Source organism: Gastrolobium bilobum, unplaced genomic scaffold (assembly GCF_033153095.1).
Source record: "Gastrolobium bilobum isolate Gb01-03AN ecotype WA unplaced genomic scaffold, APGP_CSIRO_Gbil_v1 utg350, whole genome shotgun sequence".
Classification (NCBI taxonomy): Eukaryota; Viridiplantae; Streptophyta; class Magnoliopsida; order Fabales; family Fabaceae; genus Gastrolobium; species Gastrolobium bilobum.
In genome coordinates this window covers 20,112-46,190 of record NW_026899623.1, presented here as the reverse complement: position 1 = coordinate 46,190, position 26,079 = coordinate 20,112, and the positions used below count along the sequence as shown (strand labels likewise).

The following is a 26,079-nucleotide window of genomic DNA, read 5'->3' as shown; positions in this document are numbered from 1 at the left end:
TTTAATATAAAAGTCATACTTTTTGTGCAAAGGGAAATCGCGACCAATAACTTCAAAAATTATTTTTTACACTTTCAAAAACTCTAAAAAATCTGCTGTTTTTAAGATGGATTATATTAGTATCTTGTTTGTTTGTTGTTTCTTGGTTGTTGTTTTTTTTATGAGAAACGCTAAAAATATGTTATTCTTGAGCTTTGACGAAGCTTCCATAGCAGAACCTGATTTTGAGCGGGTCAACCCGCCAAAAGTAGAAGAAGACACTATAATAGATAAATCTCAAGAAATCCTAGGGGTTAGGGTGAGAGTGTAAGAGAGACATTCTATTTATATTTCTTATTAAAAAGTCTCACAAAATTTACACCATTAGAAAATCCATTAAAATCGTTAGATTTTTGAATACCACAAGATTATTTTTCCTTTGTTTAAAATCTTGATTGAATACCAACAGATTTGAACGGACTCTATAATAATTTTTTAAAATCCTAATCGAATACCACATGACTATGATAGTTAAAATTGGGATTTTACCTAAAATCAGAAGGGAAAAAAAAATCATAAAACGTAAAATCTTAACATAAAAAAATTGTAAAAAATCATAAAAACCTAAAAGCGTTTGGAATTTTGATGAAATTGTTTTGATTAAAAAAAAACCATAAAATCGTAATAACGAAAATTTAAATTGAGATTTTAACTACCATGCACATAACTTTTTTTTCAATCTTTTAAAATCTTAATTGAATATCAATGTTTTTTTTGTCAAAAATAATCCATTAAAATCTTTTGAAATTCCAATGCGATATACTCCTTTGTATGTATCTCTTCTTACCACATCCTCAAAAAAATAAAACGATCACTAAATCTTTTGATGCTCCCTCTTACATCATTAATTTTTTCTTTCTATTTATATCCCTGTTATTTTCTCTCTTTTCCAATTTTATATTACTATTTACACTGAGGCACAGTCTAAAAAATTGTGGTCCCCTTTCGCAAAAAATAATCTCCTTACGCTGGGCCTCGATCTCCAACGCACTCTAAATCCCCATCTTCAATCTAGGTCGAGTTTTGAAATTTGAATACTGTTGCTGCTGATTCTTCTGTGTATAATCTCAGTTTCAATTGACTCACAGACACTATCGGATCTAACCGTTCTCTCCAACAGTGGCTTTCGCTCCACCAATTTGTCATTGATTTCCCTGCACTTCGTGTTATCAAGTGCGACTTTCACTTAGGTATTGCTATGAGTGCTTCTCGATCATTTGATTTCCACGTTAACTTGCATTTTTATTTTCTTCTACATTAATTTGTTATTGTTACCCTAATTAATGAATTGAAGATTTGTTTTGTTTTGTTCGTTGCAGCTATCACTCCCAAAGATTACGTGTTTTGCCTGGAAATACTTATTAGCTTGACATGGTAACTCCCGAGAGTCTTCTGCGAATTTTAAATTAAGAGCATTCGATGAATTTCTGATTTTTTATTGCGTGAAACTGAACTCTAAAAGGTGCTGATTTGAATATCAAAAAATTTCAATGATAAGTCAACGTGAATTGTTCTTTCATTAGCATTAGTATTTTGTTATTTGAATTCTAAAAGAGTAAAATAATAATGCTGTTTTCAATGACAAGGTTCTGGGTGGACTTAAAACCTTTATATACATATATAGTATCCTAGTTTATTTGCTGATTCCTCTATCCTCCTTTTGAATATATCTAAAGGTAAAAGAACAATCCCAGCCTCCTTGCCAAACAGATGTGGATCCAGATAGAATCAGTTGCTTACCAGATCATGTAATAGATCAAATTCTCGCATATTTGCCGATTAGGGAAGCAGTGGGAACAAGTATTTTATCCAGAAAATGGAGGTACAAATGGGCCACAGTACCAAATCTTGTGTTCGATAACGACACTCTCTTGTATTATACCCTAGCAGACTCTTCCATTGACATGAACAAGCTTGTGAGTTATATTGATCATGTACTCTTACTCCATTCTGGGCCAATCAACAAGTTCAAGGTCTCCAATCATGAACTTACTGGTGTCAGCGCTATTGATCGTTGGACTCTTCATGTATCCAGGAGGTCAGTTGAAGAGTTTGTGCTGGAAATCTGGAAAGGGCAACACTATAAGATACCCTCATGCTTATTTTCTTGTCAAAGTTTGAAGCATTTAGAGTTATTTAATTGTTGGCTTAAACCTCCATCAAAATTTCAAGGCTTCAGGAACTTGAAGAGTCTTGATCTGCAAAATGTTACCTTGGCTCAAGATGATTTTCAATACTTGATATCCAGCTGCCCTCTGCTTGAACGGTTGACATTGGCGAACTTTCATGGTTTAACTCGTCTTAATATTGATGCACCAAATCTCCAGTTTTTTTACATTGAAGGTAATTTTGAGGCTATTAGCTTTGAGAACACTTTTCGATTGGCTGTGGTATCCATTGGTTTGGATGTGAACTTTGAAAACAATAAGCAAGGAGGTTTTAGCAATTTGCTCAATTTTTTTGCTCATCTACCTCACATACGAAGGCTGGAGATTCAAAGCTATTTTTTAAAGGTACGATGCTCATACCATCACTTTGTCTGAGCAATTCATATAGTTCTATGAATAATATCTGTTCAATTCTTGAGCATTTGAAGAATGACCCAATGCTGGTTTTTTGAGTAAATTTAAAATGAACCACACTCGTGTGCATGCAACTCTTGATCTGTAAGTATCAAATTCACTATGTAATGATATAGAGCCATTCTTTTGTTTTCTTCTTTCTGTTCCAGTATTTGGCAGTAGGGGTTGTGCCACCAAAGCTGCCTAGACCATGCATTGATCTAAGTTTTCTTTCCATACGCATAAACTTCAATGATTCGAAGGAAATTTCAGCTGCTCTGTGCCTGTTACGAAGCTCACCTAATCTACAAGAACTAGAAATATTGGTGAGTACTCATTAGTCATTATAAGCTTTGTGTGATTTGATTTTGCCAGGCTAATTAGTGGTTGCACGTATAGATATTATTATTTATATAAAGTTATTAAGCTATAGAATTTGTGAAGTAGTTTAGCTTTGAGCAGAGTTGTCTGGTCTCTTTCAAGTTCTGGATCTAGTCTTGGGAGTTACTTAGATTTTTACCCTTGTGAGTTACAATTGCTTGTAGGCTCGAACTGAGGAGGAGACTGTTCTATTTAAACGCAACTATTGTTGGGAAGATGACCGGTTGAGCTGTCCAGTTCCAGTCATGCATTTGCGATATGTGAGGATACATCGCATCACTGGTGTTAAATCTGAATTAGATTTTATCAGCTTTCTACTTCTACATTCTCCTGTGCTAGAAAGGATGACTGTGAAGGCTGTGTTAAACGGCGGATTAGAGTTTATGTTGATGGAAGAACTATTGCGGTTCAGGAGAGCTTCACCACGAGCTGAGATTATTTATCAGGAATATCAGGAATCTTCTTAACGCTTTTATTATTATTATTATTTTTCTGGTGAATGTATATCATTCCCGAATTTTTTTTGTTTGACTTGCACTTAACTGATAACTATTAAGCCATGGCATTCTATGATAGGAAGAAGCTATCGTGTATTTTGAAACTAAGCTTTTTGTACGTTTTATGATAGAAAGAAGCTGCTGTGATGTTTAATACTAACACCTAAGCTCTCATTACAGTTGAGATGTTATCAAAAAGGTTTTTCTGCCAAAGCACGAATACGTGAAAGTGGTAAAAAAAATTATGGCGTGCAAGTAGATTTATACACATTCGCTAGAGGTAATTATCCCCCAATTCGTGACTAGAGGTTTTGCCAGATTCTGATCGTCATGGATCTTGTAGGGTGTTTTGTCTGGTATATAAATTTTGATTCTCTTCTGTTTGTAAGTTTGGAAACAAACGGTGGATTCTATTTAGATTTTTTGTGAGATTCATCTACTTTAAAGAGGGAACATTAAGTTCTGAAACGTCATACATTCCCGTTCTGTGGCTGAAATTTAATATACGAATTGTGTATGTATATAGAGCTCAGAAGCCGTTAAAATTGAAGGCAATTTGTAGGGAAAATCATCACATGGTTAGAAGAGTGTCTTGAATCATTTTCGTCAAGTCTATGCAAGGGGCCGCGCCAACCACAAAACAAGCGGGAACGAAGAATTGTCGCGTAAATCGATTTCTTTTTGATAGAACAGTCGTGTTGTGCGGTTGGTTGTTGTTTTGTTTTCATTCTCTTTGTAGTTTTTGGCTGTTTGGCAATTGTGAAGTTTCAGCTTTCTAGCTATCCTGGTCAAAGTAAAATTCAGGCAGAAAGTTTGGCTAACCAAGGACTCACTTGTTTAGAATTTGTTCTTCCATGACCATTAAATAGAATTGAATTTAGGGCAGGGATTCACTTACCACTTACCATTTCTTATTATTCAATTTTAACTATTGATTTTTGTCAAACGGTTAAAATTTATTGGATGACAATTATTAATTTTCAATAAATTATAACCATCAGATTTATGAAAATCAACGATTAAGATTTGATGATAATAAATGGTAAGTTTAATTGGTGTTAAGTATATCCCGTCTCTTGAATTTAATACAATTTATTTCATTTTATTTTATCCAATATATCAATATTTTTCTCCTAATTTGGGATTGGAGATAAAATAACTTTAATATAGTTATGACTCTTTTTAAGAAATAGAATAAAAAATTTACTTTACTTTATCTCATTATAAAAAAATTAAAATTATAGTACAACAATTAAAATTATAGTATAACAATTTAAATTTTAGTTAAACACAATTGGAGTTTTTCTTTATTTATTTATTGTGGTTGAAACTTCATTGTACGATGTATTTATTACATTACCTTCAAACAAACTAGGACTCGTTGTTCAATTAGAAAGATCAGAAATGCAAGTATGCTACAACTAAAAGCAAGGCAACAAAAATCCATTGACTTGATTTCTAGTGAGTTGTTACTTCACCACCACCCGTTATTCTAATCTTTCATGGGTTGTTGATTGGTTGAAATTTCAACTTCTGATGCCATCGTTTGATATGGTTTGATTAACTAAATTAAGCTTAAGGTTTAACCAATTAAAAGCAACAAAGTCGTCAAGATTATCTTCTATTTTTGAAACAATTTTTTTAGCAAAAAAGAAAAAGAAAAAAAGAAGAAGATATTTCCATTCAATCCCACCAAACTTTGGAGTTCCCATGTGCCAGCCAACTGCCAACCCCCGGTAAGTTTTCCATATGGACCAGCATTGTGAATATGCTTCAAACACGTCATGATACTATCGATTTGATTTGGCACAAGGTTAAAATTGAAAAATTATTTTGAAATTTTAATGAATTTGTTGTAAATATTGGTTATTTAATTATTATAATTTGTTGTATTGGGCCCAGCCCATTAGGTCTAAGTATTAGGATTTTTATTCTCTATAAATAGAGACATCTTTGTATAGATTATTTACACAATTAATAATATTTTTCTGATTACCCTTTTCTGATTACCCTGTTCTTTCTTATTGTTCTTTTTTTTTATAAAACCCTAATTTCTCTGCCTCTTGCTGCCATCGGAAAATTTTTTCGGGGACCTTTTGGACCAAGGGGACCACTGTTGACCTTATTTTTCTTCGTTCTATCATTCTACGCACCGTTCCTCAGCCATAGACGACCCAAACACCTCCGACCGTCTCCAATCAGATCTGTCTTCACTGTTTGGACCTCTTTTTGACTACTTTTCAACCTCGACCACCCACAGACAGGTGCGCGCTCATCGGACGACCACGCCAGAAAAATCTCAGCCGCAGAAGACCCTCCACGCGCTCTCACGCGCCGCCTCAGTCTCCGCGAGTGAAGCCCACACGCAGATCCTTTCTCCAGCGCGTGCGGTGGTGTTTTTGGACCGGACCACCGCCATTCTTCTCGTCTTCTTGTCCTCTTTCTGGATCTGTGTTTTCCTCTCAGATTGGACGTCGTTTGGTATTTGTTTGTGATTTTTTGGCTTCTTGGTGTTATCCTTTGACCATTTTTGTGAGTATGGCCTCTTCTCAAAGGAGTTCTTTTACAAAGTTTTCTGATGGTGCATCTTCTAGACCTAAGAGAGATGATCGATGGTGTTCTTATTGTAAAAGAACAGATCATATCAAGGATCTATGTTTTCGCCTCCATGGAAAGCAAACTGTCTTAGAAAAGATGGCTAGGATGCGTGGTCAACCGCATTTTACTTCCTCTAAAATAACTTCTGCACCTAATGAGACCCAACCTTCATTTCGTCCAGATGAGTTGGAACGGCTCCGAACTATCCTTGATTCTTTGAGTAAGTCATCTGATACTAGTGCTTTGACTATGACTAGTATGAGCTCCAAAACTTATTCTTTCCTTTCTTTATATAATGATTTTAAACATTCTTGGGTTGTTGATTCTGGTGCTACTGATCATATGGCTTGTTGTGGTGACTCCTTTACTTCTTATCATCCTACCATTGGAACTCGTACAATAGCCGTAGCTGATGGCTCACATACATCAGTTGCGGGTTCTGGTGACATAAACTTACAGCAGTCCTTACATCTTAAAGATGCTCTTCATGTTCCTAAACTTTCCACGAATCTTCTTTCTATTCATAAAATTACAAAAAAATTGAATTGTACTGTAACCTTCTTCCCTGCCCATTGTGTTTTTCAGGATCTCTCCATGGGGAAGACGATTGGTAGTGCTAAAGAGCAAGGTGGGCTGTACTATCTGGTGTCACAATCTCCCGCAAATAAAGTAACAGATCACATCTTGATGTCTCATGGTCAATCAACTGCTGATTCTTTGATTTGGCTTCATCATAAGCGCTTGGGACATCCTCCATTTAGTTTACTCAAGTCTTTATTTCCGTCATTGTTTTTGTCTAAATCTGTTGAGTCTTTTCATTGTGATGTTTGTGAATTTGCCAAGCATCATCATGTGTCTTTTCCTTTTAGTATTACTAAGAGTGTTGAACCTTTTGATCTTATTCATTATGATGTTTGGGGTCCTTCTAAAGTCCCTCATGCTTCTGGAAATAGATGATTTGTTTCTTTTATTGATGATTGCACTCGTGTAACTTGGGTTTACTTAATGCGTGAAAAGTCTGAGGTACCACAATTGTTCTTTCAATTTTATAAAATGGTTGAGACCCAATTTGGTAAAAGAATCAAGAGACTAAGAACAGATAATGGTACTGAATATGTTAATCACAGTTTTTCCCAATTTATACAAAATAACGGTATGATTCATGAACTTACTTAAGTTGACACCCCCCCAACAGAATAGGGTTGCTGAATGAAAAAATTGTCACCTTCTTGAAGTGGCTCGTGCATTAATGTTTCAGACACATGTACCCAAATACTATTGGGGAGATGCTATTCTTACTGCAGCATTCTTGATCAACCGTTTACCCACTTGGGTACTTGACCATGTAAGTCCTATTCACTCTATGGCTTCTTTTTTCCCTTCTATTCCAACTATGAGTCTTCCTCCACGAGTGTTTGGGTGTGTTGCTTTTGTTTATATTCATAAACATCATCGCAGTAAGTTGGACCCTGGGGCTATTAAATGTGTTTTTCTTGGTTATGTTCCTGATAAGAAGGGCTACAAGTGTTATCACCCTGGTAGTAGGAAATTTTTTGTTTTTATGGATGTTTCTTTTCAGGAATCTGAGTCCTTTTTCCAAGGTCCTCATCTTCAGGGGGAGAATCTTTCACCAGAAAACTCATCACCTCCCTTCTTTGAGTTTGAATCTTCAGTGTCTACTCATTTACTTGTGTCAGTGTATCTTCCTCTTGTTCCTATTCCTCTTGTGTCTGATCCTCCTGTGAGTGATCCTCCTGTGACTGATTCTCCTGTGACTGATACATCAAGTACATAAGAGATACGAAAGATTATGACACCTGAGTTAGTATATTAAATAAGGAAACAACCCACATTGCCTCAGCAACAACCTCAATCGTCTGAACCACTGGTAAGTCGTGAATCTCATATTTCTGATCATGATGTTAATACTTCTGATGACTTACCCATTACTACTGATTCTGATGATTTACCCATTGCTCTTAGAAAAGAAAAAAGATCTTGTCCCAAGAAATCTTGTTCCTCCTGTCCCTCTTGTACTCAATACCCTATCTCCCATTTTGTTTCCTTTGTTAATCTTTCTGTGCATCACAAAAGCTTTGTTTCAGCACTAGACTCTATTGCAATCCCAAAATCAGTACATGAAGCCTTGAAAGATGGGAATTAGGCTCAAGCCATGCAAGAGGAAATGAATGCGTTGGAGAAAAATAAAACATGGGAGGTTATTGATAGACCTAATGGAAAGAAAGCAATAGGGTGCAGATGGGTTTATGCCCTGAAATATAATTCTGATGGAACTCTTAAGAGATACAAGGCTCGATTAGTTGCCAAATGTTACACTCAAACCTATGGCATTGATTATGAAGAAACATTTGCTCCAGTTGCCAAGATGAATACAGTGAGAGTCTTGTTATCCCTTGCTGCCCATTACAATTGAGATATAAATCAATTTGATGTGAAAAATGTTTTCCTCAATGGTGAGTTAGAAGAAGAAGTCTACATGGAAATCCCGCCTGGTTTTGATTCTGTGAAGGGAGAAAATAAAGTTTCAACATCAACATCAACATCAACAACACCTTTATCCCAAATTAATTGGGGTCGGTGGTAGATGAACCCACATGAAAGATACAAAACGGTTGAAAAAAAGTAAAAAAAATAAATAAATAAATAAATAAATAAATAAATAAAAATACACAAATAAAATAATAAAATAAAATAAAATAAAATAAAAATATATGTATATATAAATAAATAAAAGTAAAAAAGAGAAGGACAAGAAGAAGTGGGGGAAATGAAGGGGAAAAGGACTAAAAAAGGACCATCTGGAACATAGGAATAACAGCGGGTCTAACCCTCCACCATACTTATAGCTTTTCTCCATTCCTTTCTAAGACATACTGTCCGCCAATCTATATCCCACTCCATTAAATCTTGTTTTACTACTTTCCCCCAAGTAAGCTTCGGCCTACCTCTGCCTCTTTTTGTATTTAGCTCTTGGTAACAAACTTCTGTTCTTACAGGAGCATCCATGGGTCTTCTCATCACGTGCCCAAACCACCTCAATCTATGTTCTCTCATCTTCTCGGCTACCGGTACTACTCCGACCTTTCGTCGAATATCTTCATTTCTTATCTTATCCATCCTTGTGTACCCACACATCCACCTTAACATCCTCATCTCTGATACTCCCATCTTATGCTCATGTTGCCTATGTGCTGGCCAGCATTCCGCTCCATATAGCATTGCCGGTCGTACTGCCGTTTTATAGAATTTTCCTTTTAACTTCAGGGGAATTTTGCGGTCACACAAAAATGCAGATGCACTACGCCATTTCATCCACCCTGCTCTGATTCTGTGATTTACATCCTCATCAATCTCTCCACCATTTTGTAAAATGGAGCCCAAGTATTTAAAAGCATTTTTTTTGGGTACCTCTTGACCATTTAGATGCACAGGTTCTTGGTCCTCATCTTGTACCGGAGAAAACTCACACTTCAGATACTCAGTCTTGCTTCGACTTAATGTGAATCCTCTGGATTCCAATGTGCTTCTCCACAATTCAAGTTTTCTATTAACACCCTTCTTGCTCTCATCAATAAGCACAATATCGTCTGCAAAAAGCATACACCATGGCACTTCCTCTTGAATATCTTTTGTTAGTTCATCCATAACTAAGGCAAATAGGTAAGGACTTAGAGCCGACCTTTGGTGTACACCTACCGTGATAGGAAAATAACTTGATGATCCGTTACAAGCTTTTACACATGTAGTAGCCCCATCATACATATCCTTGATTGCCTTTACATACTTTAATGAAACTTTTTTCTTCTCCAGGACCTACCATAAAACTTTCCTTGGAACCCTATCGTATGCTTTCTCAAGGTCTATGAACACCATATGCAAGTCCTTCTTCTTTTCTCGGTATCTTTCTATTAGTTGTCGCATCAAGAAAATGGCTTCCATGGTACATCTTCCTGGCATAAATCCAAATTGATTTACAGAAACCTTGGTATCTCTCCTCAAGCGATGTTCAATAACCCTCTCCCACAGCTTCATAGTATGACTCATTAGCTTAATGCCTCTATAGTTTGAACAATTCTGTATATCTCCTTTGTTTTTGTAGATAGGCACAATCATACTTTTCCTCCATACATCAGGCATCTTATTCGTCTGGAGAATCTTATTAAAAAGATTGGTCAACCATTTTATTGCCACATCCCCCAGGCCTCTCCACACTTCAATAGGGACACCATCAGGCCCCAAGGCTTTATTAGTCTTCATCCTCTTTAAAGCCTCCTTAACTTCATGAGTATTAATTCTGCGTACAAATCTTCTATTCATATCATCATACGCGTCCTCTAAGTCCACCTCGCTTGTATTTCCATCCCCATTAAACAGCTTGTTGAAGTATTTCAACCATCTTTCATTTACATCTTCATCTCTCACCAGGAGTTTTTGATTTTCATCCTTGATGCATCTAACTTGAGTGAGGTCTTTACTTTTCTTATCCCTTATCCTTGCAAGTTTATAAATACCTCTTTCACCATCCTTTCTCCCAAGACTTTTATACAACTCGTCGAAAACCTTGCCTCTCGCTTCTCGCACTGCTTTCTTTGCATTTTTTCTCGCCAATCTAAACTTTTGCAGGTTCTCTTCATTGGGACTTTTATGCAAAGATCTAAAGCACTCCTTCTTATGTTTAATTGCCTCTTGCACCTCTCCATTCCACCACCATGTTTCCTTTGTATGAAATCCATTTCCTTTGCTTTCTCCCAACACCCTCCTTCCCAAATTTTGAATACACTTAGCCATCTCATTCCATATTGCATTTACTCCTCCATCAAACTCCCAAGGTCCTTCGTGCAACATTCTATCATTGAACTCTCTCTTTTCCCTCCTTAAGCTTCCACCACCTTATCCTTGGATTCTGAGCCCTCTTCTTCATTGTACGTACTTTGTTGAACCGAACATCCAAGACTACCAGCTTATGTTGCGTAGCAACACACTCTCCAGGGTAGACCTTACATTCGACACAAGAAGTTTTATCTTCTCTTCTAGCCAGAAAGAAATCAATCTGACTACGATTATGGCCACTATGATAAGTGATCAGGTGTGACTCCCTTTTTTGAAAAAAGGTGTTCACTAACATCAAATAGGCTAGTGCAACATTCAAGATATCTTCTCCAGTCTCGTTTCTCGTCCCATAGCCAAAACCTCCATGGATTCTATCAAAACCTCCATTACTTTTACCAACATGACCATTTAGATCTCCTCCTACGAAAATCTTCTCCTCTCGAGGTATTCCCCTCACAACCTCCTCCAAGTCTTCCCAAAATTGGCTTTTATCAGTTGGTTGCAATCCAATTTGGGGTGCATACACACTGAGGATATTCAGGATTAAGTCACCCACAACAAGCTTAACCAGAATAATCCTGTCGCCTTTCCTTTTGACGTCCACAACTTTATCTCTGAAACTTTTGTCGATCATAATTCCAACACCATTTCGACTCTTGTTCGTACCTGTGTACCATAACTTGAAACTAGTTCCATCCACTTCCTTGGCCTTTTCTCCAGCCCACTTAGTTTCTTGCAAACAAACAATATTCACTTTCCTTCTAGCAAAAACATCTGCCAACTCCCTCAATTTACCCGTTAAGGTTCCTATGTTCCAGCTTCCCAATCTCATCCTTAACCCCTGGGCTGTGCTTGCCCGCCACGCTCGCCCATCTGCGTGTTGGGACCCTGGCATACTTCTCACCAAATCCGGGTGAAGACCTGGCGCCTTGCCTTGGGGCAAGGACCCTAGCCCACTTTTCACTACACCTCGGGCCCGATGCAGCGCCTTGCCTTGTGGCAAGGACCCTAGCCCATTTTTCGCTACACCCGGGGCCCGGTGCAACGCGTCGCTATGAAGGGTACGCCCCAACGAAAAATCATATAGGTTCATCACATAAAAATATAGCTGTTTTTTACGGCCGGTTCGCAACACCTGACGCCAACCCTCCTCCTGTGGATTGAAGCAGTCACCTCGTGCCTGGTTTAGAAGGTTTACTAAGGTTATGATGACCTTAAGATACAAACAGAGTTAAGGAGATCACACTCTTTTCTTCAAGCACTCCCATAATGGGAAGCTTACTGTGCTCCTTGTATATGTTGATGATATTATTATCACAGGTGATGATTTTGTGGAGAAACAGATTCTGCAAACACGGCTTGCCTCTGAGTTTGAAGTCAAAGACCTTGGGAAACTGAGATATTTCCTAGGGATAGAAGTAGTTCATTCAAGGAAAGAAATTTTTATCAGCCAGAGGAAATATGTTCTTGATCTTCTCAAAGAAGCAGGAAAGCTCGGGTGTAAACCCTCTAATACTCCTATTGAGCAGAATCACAAGATAGGCTATGAAGAGGAGAGTCCTCAAGTTGATAAAGGACAATATCAACGACTAGTTGAGAAATTGATATATCTGGCTCATACTAGACCAGACCTAGCTTATGCTGTTAGTGTTGTCAGTCAGTTTATGCATGATCCAAAGGAGAAACACATGCAGGCAGTAGAGAGAATTCTTCAGTATCTTAAAGCTACTCCTGGTAAAGGATTGTTATTCCGACGTGATGGCAATCTCTCTTTAGAAGTTTACACTGATGCTGATTATGCTGGATCTGTTACTGATCGTCGTTCTACCACTGGTTACTGCATGTTTCTTTGCGGTAACTTGATGACATGGAGAAGTAAGAAACAAGATGTGGTCGCCAGATCAAGTGCAGAAGCTGAATTTCGAGCTATGGCTCAAGGCATTTGTGAGTTATTGTGGCTGAAAATTGTACTTGATGATCTCAAAATAAAATATGAGGGACCTATGAAGCTGCTATGTGATAATAAGTCCGCTATTTGTATAGCTCATAATTCAGTTCAACATGATCGGACTAAACATATTGAGGTTGACCGTCATTTCATCAAAGAGAAACTTGATAGTGGGCTGATTACCACTCCATTCATTCCCACTGGACGTCAATTGGCTGATCTATTAACAAAGGGACTTCCTTCAGACAAATTTCAAAAACTTACTAGCAAGTTGAGAATGATAAATATCTATTCTTCAGCTTGAGGAGGAGTGTTGTAAATATTGGTTATTTAATTATTATTATTTGTTGTATTGGGCCAAGCCCATTAGGTCAAGTATTAGGGTTTTCATTCTCTACAAATAGAGACCTCTTTGTATAAATTATTTACACAATTAATAATATTTTTCTGATTAGCCAAGTGAATTCAAATTATAATGTATTTTAAATTAAATTTAAAATGAAAGCACTATACAGTGCACGAGTTACTAACTGTTGGGAAGATAGTATTTACTATTTAGCTACTAACCACCATTCAAAGATTGTAGTGGATGCAGTTTGAACTTTGAACCTTCTTGCTAGTCTCCGCCTCTTCTTCTTGAGCCATTTCTATTCTCGTATATAATTCGATTTCTCATCTTCAATATAAGCAAAGCTAGAGCAACATTTCTCTAATATTCAAAGCCCATTTTGAAATTGAAAAATAGTAGCAAGTGGGTGTGTCATATAGTTGAACTTAAGTAAGTAACCATGCCTGTGGACACTCCACTACTAGATAACAGTGGCAACTCTTCTAATGTTGAGGACGTGAAGCCATTGAGCTTAGTTAAGAAATTCGGGTTCGAGTCTAAGATGCTATGGAGAATAGCAGGTCCAGCAATCTTCACTTCATTATGTCAGTACTCGCTTGGTGCACTCACTCTCACATTTTCTGGCCGGATTGATGAGCTTGATCTCGCGGCAGTTTCAGTTGAAAACTCTGTCATTGCTGGCCTTTCCTTTGGAGTCATGGTACCCTAAACTTCTTTCTTCTTTCTCTTGGCCTTGTTTTTATTGTTCGTTTGACTTGTCTATCCATTTGTTTTTAACAGAATGTGGAGAAATTTGATTTAAGCAATGTGTTTTGGTATGGTTTGTTGACATAGTTGTATCACGAACTGCTTTTGCCGCACAAAAATAGCTCTTACTCTCATTGTTTCATTCAGTCTTGGGCTCCTTCGATTGTGTGAATTATTCCATCATGCATCTTCATCTTGATGCAGTCAATCCCAGCACGGTTAAATTCATTAACAAAAAAAGGCAGAGGGTAGCAACAAGGACTGGATGTACTAGTTAACTGAGCTTCATTCTCAGGGTGGATGAAAGTTCACACTGAGCAGGGTTAGCCTAATAGTAACTGTAAGGTTGTTCCTTGTGACCAGAAGGTTACGAGTTTGAGTATGAGAAATAGTCTCTTTCAAACAATGTAAGGGTAAGACCGTGTATAATCGACCCTTACTAAGTTTGGAGTCTTGTGTACTGGAATTTGCCTTTTGCCCTTTACGTTGGTAGGAAGGAAAGCTATATCTTCAAATTATATTCGGAGAATGTAACCGAAAAATATCTATAAACCAAATTTCATAAGATTTTGAGTTGAGATTTTCGCTTAACCATTGTGGTCTTCCTACCAATGACTCTCTCTAATCACATAATTATATTGTTAATTGTTATTTTCACTTTTATCCTTATAAGTTGATTACTTACGATCTTTTTTGTTGATACCAGTTGGGTATGGGAAGTGCATTGGAGACGCTGTGTGGGCAAGCATACGGTGCGGGTCAGATCAGGATGTTGGGAGTGTACATGCAAAGATCATGGATCATATTGTTGACTACTGCCCTCATTTTGTTACCCATTTATATTTGGTCACCTCCCATCTTGAAGCTCATTGGAGAGACTACTGAGATATCGGATGCTGCTGGTCAGTTATATATATTCATATCATCCAATTTTAATTATAACATAAATCAAATTTTTTTAATTATTGTGTGACAGACTGATATGATAGTATATTGTTAGATGATAGTATAAGAAAGTTGTAATTTTATTTCATATTTTTAGTTACTCATGAAAGCTATAAATGCATGCATGTGCTATGATAAGTTTTAACTTCAAGAAATATTGAAATGTTTGCAGTTTAAAATTTCTTTTTAACTACAATTAGGAGCATCCTGTATATACTTGTTACTTCTATTTTCTTTGTTGTAGGAAAATTTGCTCTGTGGATGATACCGCAGTTGTTTGCATATGCTTTGAACTTTCCAATCCAAAAGTTCTTACAGGCACAGAGGAAAGTTCTCGTGATGTTATGGATATCAGGTGTTGTTTTGGTGCTACACACATTTTTTAGCTGGCTTCTAATATTGAAGCTGGGATGGGGCTTAACTGGAGCAGCAATTACTCTTAACACATCATGGTGGCTGATTGTCATTGCTCAATTGTTGTACATTTTCATCACCAAATCAGATGGTGCTTGGAGTGGATTCACATGGCTAGCATTTTCAGACTTGTTTGGTTTTGTGAAGCTTTCTTTGGCTTCAGCTGTTATGTTATGGTATTTTATATCAATTTTTCATTTTCCATTTGATTTAATTACATTTGTTGGAAACATGATGTTAAAAAGTGAACTCTGGAAATTTGATGGCAGCTTGGAGTTTTGGTACTTGATGATACTTGTAGTGATAACTGGGCGTTTGAAAAACCCTCTTATACCTGTGGATGCCATATCTATCTGGTAAAAAATTCTTTACCCTCCTTCCCTTCAAAAGCAAACATAGTTTTCAATTTAGTGGGCCATGTGAAGGTGATAGCCATTTACTAGTTTGTGTTTACGTGCATGTCAGCATCTCCTATTTTGCTGTGTTTGCAGCTCAAAACTGATCTTGTCAATTTTTGCTTAGTCAATTTCAGCATATCATCCAACTGCATTTATTTTGAGAGAACATAACAAAATTAATTAAGATCAATAATCATTACTAATTACTTGTTTCCATGTTTGCAGTATGAACATAAATGGCTGGGATGCCATGATTGCTATAGGGTTCAATGCTGGAATAAGGTCATCATCTCTCTGTGTATTCCTTTACTAATATAGTTTCTTGCTTATCATGACACAGGAAATGCCTATGTTCTTATAACCTAATTAGTGGAGTAATTGACCATATGAGTTTGAAATTTGGATTTTACATGGATGTAGCTGCTACATTCTCAATTTCTCACTTATTTTCTTTGTCCTCTCATCAAGTGTTTCAGGTTGATATTAGAAATATATAATATAAAATCATTAATATAATCTTGGTCTAATGGCTTAAATGAGATGAAGGCTATATTAATAATTTTATATTACATTTTTAAATTGTTAACTGAAGTCCATATTAATAATTAATTCTCTTATAGTTATTAGGTGAAAGTCATATTAATAATTTTATATTAATGTGAATAACTTTTATTTAATTTATGAACAGTGTGAGAGTATCAAATGAACTTGGGGCTGGTAATTTTGGAGCTGCAAGGTTTGCAGTGTGGGTGGTTTCCATCACATCAGTATCCGTAGGTGTTGTTGTCATGATCGTAGTGCTAGCAACGAGGGATTACTTTCCTTACTTGTTTACCTCAAGCGTTGCAGTTGCCAAGGAAACCACTAAGCTTGCTGCATTGCTTGGTGCCACAGTACTTCTAAACAGCCTTCAACCGGTCCTATCTGGTTAGTCCCCGAAAGAATCAAACAGAGACAAATTATATCAATGTTTTTATTATAGGAGATAATTTTATTTCTACACGTACATAAAAGAGTATGGGAGCCATGTGAAGAAAAGAGAGAGAGAAAAAGATAATATGAATACCACAGTTATGTGTGTATAGAAGATAATTTTATCTCCTATAACATGAGAAATATTAATCCGTGTTATTATTCTTAATTTGAATTTATGCCATTGTTGTCCCATGTTTTAGGTGTTGCTGTTGGAGCTGGGTGGCAATCTCTTGTAGCATACATCAACATTGGGTGCTACTATGTTGTTGGATTACCAGCAGGGATAGTCTTGGGATTCACATTTGGTTTTGGAGCAGAGGTGATGTACTATCACTTCCTTCTCTTTAAATTACTAACACACTTAGAATAAAGTACAACTATATTGTTAATATTTGTATTGTTTGTTAGTGATGATTATTTTGCAATTTATTACTCTTTATTCTTACTCTTTATACCTATAATGTTATTCAGGGTATTTGGGCGGGGATGATTGGAGGCATAGTTTTGCAGACCATAATCCTTATAGTCGTCACTGCAATAACCAATTGGAAAAGAGAGGTTGGCGCTTTTCTTATTTAAAATGTAATTGTTAAAATGTAACCTGTTATTGTTAAAATGTAATTTCTTGATAATGGATTTCACAGGCTGATCAAGCAGAGAGCCGAGTGAGGAAGTGGGGAGGAGCAATTGCGCATGATCAATGATTTTTAGTAGATTGAATGAAAATGGGGAGGCTGTGAATGCATCGCACAACGCTCGCTTATCTAAGATTTTGTCATTCTGAACAATTAGATTGAGACTGCATTCAATTGTGCTATTAATTGAGAACTCGAAATTCTGTCTTAGTGACGCCTCCACAGTTCCACTTAAGAATGGAAATAGTTAGTTTTTTTTTTTGTACTAATTGTTAACGAAGCAAGATATTCTTATTATCAAATTTCTCTACTATATTATCATTAGATTCAAAAGTTATTTTACTTTTTTCTCAGTTCATTTATCTTTTTCTCTAATCCAATAATGATTATATTAATAGAAAAAATTGATAGTTAGAATATCCTACCTTAGCTAACTTATTTTATTAATAAAAATTTATATGCATTAATCATATTTGCACATCATTTTTCTTCCATCACAATTATCAATTATGGCACTTCTTAGGGTTTTTTTATTTATCGTTACCAATTTTTTGCATTAAATTAATTATCTAGATCCACAATCTATGAGTGATGTAGAAATTTAATATGCAACTTTTACTACATGCTATTTGAAAGTGGACGTTGGTAGGTTTCATTTTAAGGAATCCGAAAATAGTAATATAGCGAAATGGAGGTAGCTAATGAGAGCTGGGTAGGTGGGAGTGAGAATACGTATTTGATTCTCTCTAGTATTATATTTGGATGAAGTTTAAAGTCTTAATCTTGGACCAGTCTCGAATCGGACTAGTCGCGAAGCGATAAACCGATCGAGAGATTTTCAAAAATAAATAAAAAAAATAGTAACACAATTTAGAGTTTTTATTAAAACAAAATGCCTGATATGCTAAGAAGTTCCTCTAATTATGAGTCCAGTTTTTTAAAAAATAGGTTTTGCTTTCCCGCAATTTAGTTTTACATAATATTTTGTAAAATATATATAGGTTTGCTTTATATTTCATAGTAAATGTGTGAACACGTAAATAAGGGAGGAAGAATAGATGACTTTGCAGAAAATTAAATTTTTTATATTATTATTACACTTTAATTATAAAAAATCATATTTATCATCAGAAAAATATTTGTCATTTTAAATGACATAAAGTTATGTATTTTATGAAAGAGATAGACACAAAATAATATTTTTTATTTAAAATTTAAATTAAAAAAATCACTCATTTTCTTCTTCATAATTTTGATTTCTTATGTCTATCTCTCTCCTAAAACGACGTAACTTATGTCATTTAAAATGACAAACATCAGTTCTATTTATTATTCAAGGGAAATAGAAATAATCATACGGATAGAAAAAGGGATGATCAGCATTCATGGTCGATATGTAGTTGTTGGAAGACAATGCTACAATGTCCCTTGTTCGAATGACGGTAGATGAAGAAGTAAAAAAGAAAAAAAAAAAAAAAGGTTGATCATAATTTACACCTAATATGTGATATAATTAAGTTTAAGGGTTTTATTTGTATCAAGTAACAGTAAAGTCATTTTGTTTTCTACTCTCACATCGATAAGTGCGTTATTCTTTCTTCTTTTGTTTTTTTTGTTCACCTAGTGGGTCCCACTTTTGCATGTGAGGGCAGGAACCAACTTTTGTTTTACAGTTACTTGATACTAATAAACTCCTAAGTTTAATAGTAAATTTTAATTTGTAAGAACGAAATAAATTTTGAGGATAAACTCATAAATTACTCTTTTTTAGCTATATAAAATGTATTTTTTAACACGTCCAGAAAATATTCAAAATAAAAAGTATCAAATAAAAATATAAATAATTAGTATATTTCAATTTTAAATATATTTAATATTTTTATTTAAATAAATTGAATAATATAATAAAGAGTAATAAATTTTATTTTTAATTCATAACATGTGTCCTTAAGACACGTGCTAACAATATCATGAAAATTGAAAAGAAAAAAGAAAAGAGTGAAAGACACATTGCTTCCCCGAATTTGATATCATTCATTCAAATAAGAAGAGAGGCTTCTCTTCCTTTATTTGGCTTCATCAAAGAAAAAAAAGAATGAAAATATATGTAAATTAGTAAATATTTGATACATTATGAAAATATTTTTAAACTTAAATAAAATATAAATTTTGAAGGAGAATATCATTTAAAATCATAAAAAATAGAGGTATAATAATTTAAATTTTAAAAAAATTATGAATAACATTAAAAACTAAAAAAAAATGTAATCACTCTAAAAAAAAATTAATATGTTAAAAATAAATAATAACAGATTATTCTATTATTCTTTGTCTAATAAAAACAATTTACTTAAAAGGTTTATATAATAAATACAATAAAAATAAATTGTGAGAGTAACCATTTCATTTTTTTTCTTAATTCCCCTTATATGCAAAGAATGCAGAATATGTGAGTTCATCTTTCGAAATAAACAAGAAATGAATTTTTTTTTTTGGAGTTATCCAATCCTAATTACCTCTTTGAGGCGAGTTGGCTCCCTCCGGTATCTCCACGAGCTTCGACTCTTTGAGTCGGCTATGAGACTAATCCGGAGTGCGGGGGAGCAGTGATGGCTAAAGGTTCAGCTCCCTCCCCAAGAATGCATTCAGCAGGAATCGAACACATGTCCAACCCCACTAACTCAGCGCCAAATTACCAACTGAGCTGCACCCATTGGGTACAAGAAATGAATCTAATCCAGGTGGCTTAATTTTTATTAGATAATTATAAAAAAAAAGTATGGAAATCAAATTATCTTATAAAAACACATAAAAATATATAGAGTTCATTTATAAATATATATATATATATATATATATATATATATATATATATATATATATATATATATAGAATTCATGTTAAGTTATACGAAAGAAGATAAAAAAAAATATGAATAATTTTTATGTAGATATAAAAATATTTTTCTCTGTTACAATCTCATTTTATGCCATTTCACTTACCATTAAATATTCAAGCTTTAATTTTATTTTTCTTCCCTCTTCCCCTCTCCTCATTATCCCCTTTCTTTGTGTACATCTAACCGTATCCAATCAAAGCTTTGGATTTGCAAAGGCAGTGAACTGAGTGACAATGGCGATTTCCTTATCGGGTCTTTCTGCTTCCCTATCTTCACTCTCCTTTTCCTCCCATATTTCTCAGAAACCAAACAACCTCTTATTCGCGAGAACCGAATCCCTCTCCGTCTCCCTCTCGCGCGTGCCCTCTCTCGTTGTATCCGCCACAGCAGTCGTTTCTCCGGCGGAACCAGAAACCGAAGACCTCACGAAGTTCGTGAAATCGAGGCTTCCAGGTGGATTCGCTGCTCAAACAATCATAGGCACCGGTCGCCGGAAGAGCGCTATCGCTCGCGTTGTTCTACAAGAAGGAACTGGCAAATTCATCATCAATTACCGTGACGCTAAGGTTTCATTCCTTCCTTCCTTTCTTTCTGTGTATATTTCAAATTGTAAATTCACATTATCGGTTTAATTTCTTTTATTATATTATGCAAAAAAATGAGGTGAGTTTAATTCACTTTGAGTATGCTTGGTTGAGTTGAGGTTCGGATGGCAGAATATAAAGGAAAATTATGAATGAAGTTTACATTTTAATTGCTTGATATGACAACAATGTATGGATGGTTAAATTATGGGCATATTCACCCTTACTCCATTTTCACTTCCGTTTTATTTTCCACTTTCTCTACCAACCACCAAGCATGCCCTTTCTTCAGTCCGAGATGGTTGTTACTTGAATCTGGTCTTCCTTGTGGTCCTCTTACGTGGTTGATGATGGTTGTATGAGGTGCTTTTGTGGTTGCTCCACCGTATGTTGGTGGTTCACTTGCAGAACTCTCTGCATTTGCAAGAGGTGGAGTAATGCAAATGAGAATAGATCCCTATCTGAGGGCATGAGCTATTTATGTATAGTATAGGCAATTGTGGAGAATATTCCAAAATGTGTAGGTGGTGCAAAATCATTACTGCAAGTGATCATGTTGCGAATTGTGAGGGACAATCACGTAGTCAGAAGTTGATGTAAGGAAGAGGAGAGATATTGGTGATGTTGTTGTTTTTTTCGGTGAGCCATGTAAAGGGCCCGAAACACCGGAAATTTTTATAATACTACTGTCTTACCCAATTTTCTATACATCTCCCCAATAAAAATTAAACACCTATGCTGATTGATGACATGAAAGAGAGAAAAATAGTGTATTAAAGACAAGTGTTTAATTTTCAATGGGAGTAGTATATACTACTGCTGTACTAAAGATGAGCTCCGAAACACCCTAGAGTACATTTGATTTGATGGCTCAAACTTTATTTAATTGGAACATCTAAGTGATGTTGGATTTTTGACCAAGTTCTTCCTTTTTCTTTATTGAAGAATAATTGGTATAATGATATATTGTATGTGTATGTATGTGTGTGTCTTTTACTGTTTTATTTAGAATGAAATTTGTTTTTTCATAATATGAATGAATAGTTATCACTAGCTTAGGTGATTAAACCTTGTTGCTGGATCATTATTTCTTTTTTACTATTCATAATCACATGAAGAAATTTCACATACTGTCATCTTGGGTTTAGGATTTAATGAGAAACGTGCTTGAATTGGAATCAGATAACCCATGGACGGCTTTTTCTAACTGTTGTATACTTTGTCTTTTAGGAGTTTTTTTTTTATATGGACGTGTGCTCCTTAGATCTCTTATTTTTTTTATTTTGGGTGGTGTTATTTGTCATCTCCATTTAATCTTATTTTGTCTGATTTATGTTAATGTTGTACAGGAATATCTTCAGGGAAATCCATTGTGGCTTCAATACATTAAGGTCCCCTTAATAACTTTGGGATATGAAAATAACTATGATGTTTTTGTCAAAGCTGAGGGTGGTGGCCTCTCTGGTCAGGCCCAGGCAATCTCCCTTGGCATTGCTCGTGCCTTGCTGAAGGTGAGCGAAGATCATAGAGCACCTTTGAGACAGGAAGGGCTTCTGACCAGAGATGCTAGAGTGGTTGAGAGGAAGAAAGTTGGTCTGAAGAAAGCTCGTAAAGCCCCTCAGTATTCCAAACGTTGAGGTTGGAATTTTACATGTATGGTACGCCTTTTTCTTTCCTCCCCCTGTCTCTCTGGAGTTGGTTACATTTGGAACTATCGATTGTAATCGTTTGTAGTTGTAGCTGTCCTTTAAGATAAGTAAAGAGAAATTGACAAAGACCCCAAGGCATTTGTATACTGAATCCTGCCCTTTGTTTCCTCATCTCTTGTTTTCTTGATCTGTATGGAATTGGCAATTGTAGGTATGATAAGATTTCTCTCTCCCGTTCACCCCCAACCAAAATCACACATTTGTACACATTTGTGGTCTTTGCTCGTCATTCCTTATGTGTATTTGTTTCTGTTTTTGGCGTATTGAAATAGGATTTGATGTTTCTCGTGTTATAAAAAATAAAATTATCTCCAACACACACACACACACATAAAAGTATGTGGGGTCCATGTGGAGCCCTGTGAAGAGAAGTAAGAAAAAAAAAAAACATGGACCCGCATACTTTTATGTGTATGTAAGATATAAATTTATCTCCTACAAAGAAACATTAAACCCATTGAAATGTTTGAAACATACACATGTGGAATTTCTGAATATCTCAATTGTCTGAAATTTCTGAAGACGGGGAATATAGCCTTGGCCCCGTACCATATGTATAAAATCATGTTGTTTTGTCAAATATGTCCGTTACATAATTTGTCATTTTGGTTCCATGCTTCGGATATGAGAATGTAAAATGCAGCAGCTACCTGTTTTTCGTGGAATCCTCATCTCCCGATATGATAAGCAAAATTTTGGATAGTCTTCAATTATTCTTTCAGACATGTGAATTTTGAAGTTCTAATAATTCTTATTCCATACTTGACACATGATGTTTTTTAGTGTGATACTGTGATATCATCATTATATATTTAAGACAACATACCATTATGCACGAATTTTTCTTCATATATTTTTACATCAGTTGATCTCAATTTAGAGTTTAGTCCTTACAATACCATGAGTATGTGGGGCTAGGTTAGAGATCAACACTCTACGGGTATGTAAAATTGATACCAAGGGAAACTTGTAACACCGTTTTAGAATCGGTTCGTTATTATTGCTTTATGATATTAAGCGCAATTTCAATTACATTAGTTCAATTAAAATACGGATAATTTTTTTCTTTTTAAAACCTTGTTCCTTGTTCCTTTTTAAGCGATACCGTATTTAAATAACCAATGAGATAAGTATAACTGTGTGACGTTGCAAAATAGTTAAATTCTTACTTAATATCGTAACGTTCTTTAACAGACATGTTTATGGGGGTTTTCATACATCAACATCAACATAACTAATAACTCTAGTACTTGAGACATCTAGGGTGTGCATGATAACCTTCCTAGAATCAATTTTTTTTTTTTTTTAAGTTCTGTTCCCGGGAAGAGAAATGGATAGAAAACTCGTTTGATAAAATCAGTTTATTTTTTTGTTCTCGGGATAAACCAGTTTAATTTTTGTGCTGGGGAACAGAGAAAAGAATCAGAAAATTTTTGTTTTTTGTTCCCGAGTACTAAATGAGAAACACTTATCTCTCTCAATCACTCTCCACCTCTAGCATCATCACCACCACCATCATCATCCCGACACGACCACAGCCACCATTGTCGTCGCCGCCGTCATACCACTAGTGTCGTCGTCACCACCCCCCACCACCACGATGCCACCGCCACCATCACCACCACCGCCACCCATCACTACCACTATGCGACCGTCACCACCACCACAACTACCACCACCATCACCACTATCGCCATCAACCACCACCACCATCATCGCAACCACTACCGTCACCGCCACCATCGCCATCACCATCATCACGTCATTGCCACTACCACCATCGCCATCACTACGCTACTGCCACCAGCACGACGCCACCGCTACCATCACCACCACTGTCACCAACCACCAATATCATTGCCGCAGCCACTACCATCACCACCGTCGCTGCCACCACCATCGCCACCATTACACCACCCCCGCCACGCCATCGCCACCACTACCACCATCACCACTGTCACCTACCACCACCGCCACCACCATGCCATCGTTACCATTGTCGCCGCCACCAATGCCACCAACCACAACCGCCACCAACCATCATCCCCATCATGATGCCATCACAACCACCACCACCATGTCACCGCTACCATTGTCGCCGCAACCAATGCCACCAACCATCATCCCCACCACCATTGTCGCGACCACTGCCATCACCTCCACCACCACCATCCCCACCACTACCACCGCCGCCATTATCACTACCATCATCGCAACCACTACCGTCACAACCACCACTACTATCATCACCACATCAATGCCACCACCACTACTGTACCGCTACCGCCACTACTACCACCATGCCCCCCCCCCCCCCGACCATCACCACCACAACCACACCATATGAAAAGGAAAGTGATGATCCAATTTTTTTATATTTAATAAGAATTATTTTTTATTATATTATTTGTTGTGTTATCAAACACAATTCTCATTCTCGGAATAAAAATAAAATATGTTATCAAACACGTTGTTTTTCTCAGAAATTGTTCCAAGGCACAAAAATAGAAAAGAATTATTTCTTTTCAGAAACAGTGCTAGGGAATAGAATGGTTGTCATGCACACCCCTACATTTAACCATAAACTCTAACCTTTTCATTATGATAAACTTGACATCTAGGGCTTTCCGGAAAGATATTACAATAACCCTTTGGTCAAGTACAGCCAGAGTTATTAAACTCGCAAGGTAGCTGACGAAACCGATCTTTCAGAATTGTATCATCAACTTCAGTCTTAAACTCACATTGATATCCTCATCAAATGGCTCTAATATTTTACTTGGTTATATCTCTATGTGTTAGCTTCACATAGGTTCAAACCTCACTCAATTTGGAGCTCTGTAGCTCGAGTTGTGCCAATTTTATTAAACTACGACCGTGTTAAAAATGGGCTGGCGCTTAAACGCGCTACTCTTCGAACATTTTTTTCGCCCGGTAGAGCGCTCAAGCGCGCTTCAACGTGCTTAAGCACGCACAGGCAGAAGAAATTGGTCATCTTCAGGTCTTTAGCGCGCTTAAGCGCTCAAATCAGCGCTTAAGCGCCCTCCACCTGGGGCAAACTTGGTTTCCCCTTTTTTATGGTGATTTTCTTGGGGAAGTTTCATTCCCCAAGGGTCATAACACCTAATTGACAATGAAAGGTCAACCATAGTCACACAGTATGTGGCACCTACATCCCACAATCACTTCACCAATTCATCATGCAGATCATGATGATAAACATAACTTCATATTCATCAATATGTTAAAGTTTCAATTACATCAATGCTCTTCCAAATTTCATATACATGCCAAAGGACTTAGCTACCAAAATAAACATGATCATGCACTAAGTCCTTCAAAATACATCATATGGCCTTAAAATAAATACATATAACAATTTTGAATGGCATGTAACTCAAAATGTCCAGCTATAAAGTACAACCTACTCATGTTTCTTGCCTCGATCAACCTCACATCTATCAGTACCTGAAATAATGCTTCATGACACAGGATGAGATATACGAATATATCACAGTAAACCTGGGGTCCTTGGAGATCACTCACCC

The 26,079-nt window shown here is 36.2% G+C and overlaps 3 protein-coding genes across 3 annotated transcripts; all 3 read left to right on the top strand.

The window, feature by feature from the left end:
* The first annotated feature begins 1,001 nt into the window (after positions 1 to 1,001).
* LOC133292076 (F-box/FBD/LRR-repeat protein At1g13570-like) lies at positions 1,002 to 3,618 on the top strand. The gene is made up of 5 exons (XM_061490455.1): positions 1,002 to 1,229; positions 1,359 to 1,413; positions 1,716 to 2,552; positions 2,771 to 2,926; positions 3,146 to 3,618. The coding sequence occupies exons 2-5, from the start codon at positions 1,411 to 1,413 to the stop codon at positions 3,446 to 3,448; spliced, it is 1,299 nt and encodes a 432-aa protein (XP_061346439.1). The 5' UTR covers positions 1,002 to 1,229; positions 1,359 to 1,410; the 3' UTR covers positions 3,449 to 3,618.
* A 9,989-nt stretch (positions 3,619 to 13,607) lies between these two features.
* On the top strand, positions 13,608 to 17,611 carry LOC133292078 (protein DETOXIFICATION 33). Its single transcript, XM_061490456.1, has 9 exons — positions 13,608 to 13,924; positions 14,678 to 14,873; positions 15,161 to 15,506; positions 15,600 to 15,686; positions 15,954 to 16,010; positions 16,417 to 16,655; positions 16,904 to 17,022; positions 17,175 to 17,261; positions 17,348 to 17,611. The coding sequence occupies exons 1-9, from the start codon at positions 13,664 to 13,666 to the stop codon at positions 17,405 to 17,407; spliced, it is 1,452 nt and encodes a 483-aa protein (XP_061346440.1). The 5' UTR covers positions 13,608 to 13,663; the 3' UTR covers positions 17,408 to 17,611.
* A 2,748-nt stretch (positions 17,612 to 20,359) lies between these two features.
* On the top strand, positions 20,360 to 22,807 carry LOC133292079 (small ribosomal subunit protein uS9c). Its single transcript, XM_061490457.1, has 2 exons — positions 20,360 to 20,804; positions 22,172 to 22,807. Exons 1-2 carry the CDS (start codon positions 20,472 to 20,474, stop codon positions 22,457 to 22,459), a joined length of 621 nt encoding a protein of 206 aa, XP_061346441.1. The 5' UTR covers positions 20,360 to 20,471; the 3' UTR covers positions 22,460 to 22,807.
* The last annotated feature ends 3,272 nt before the right edge of the window (positions 22,808 to 26,079 follow it).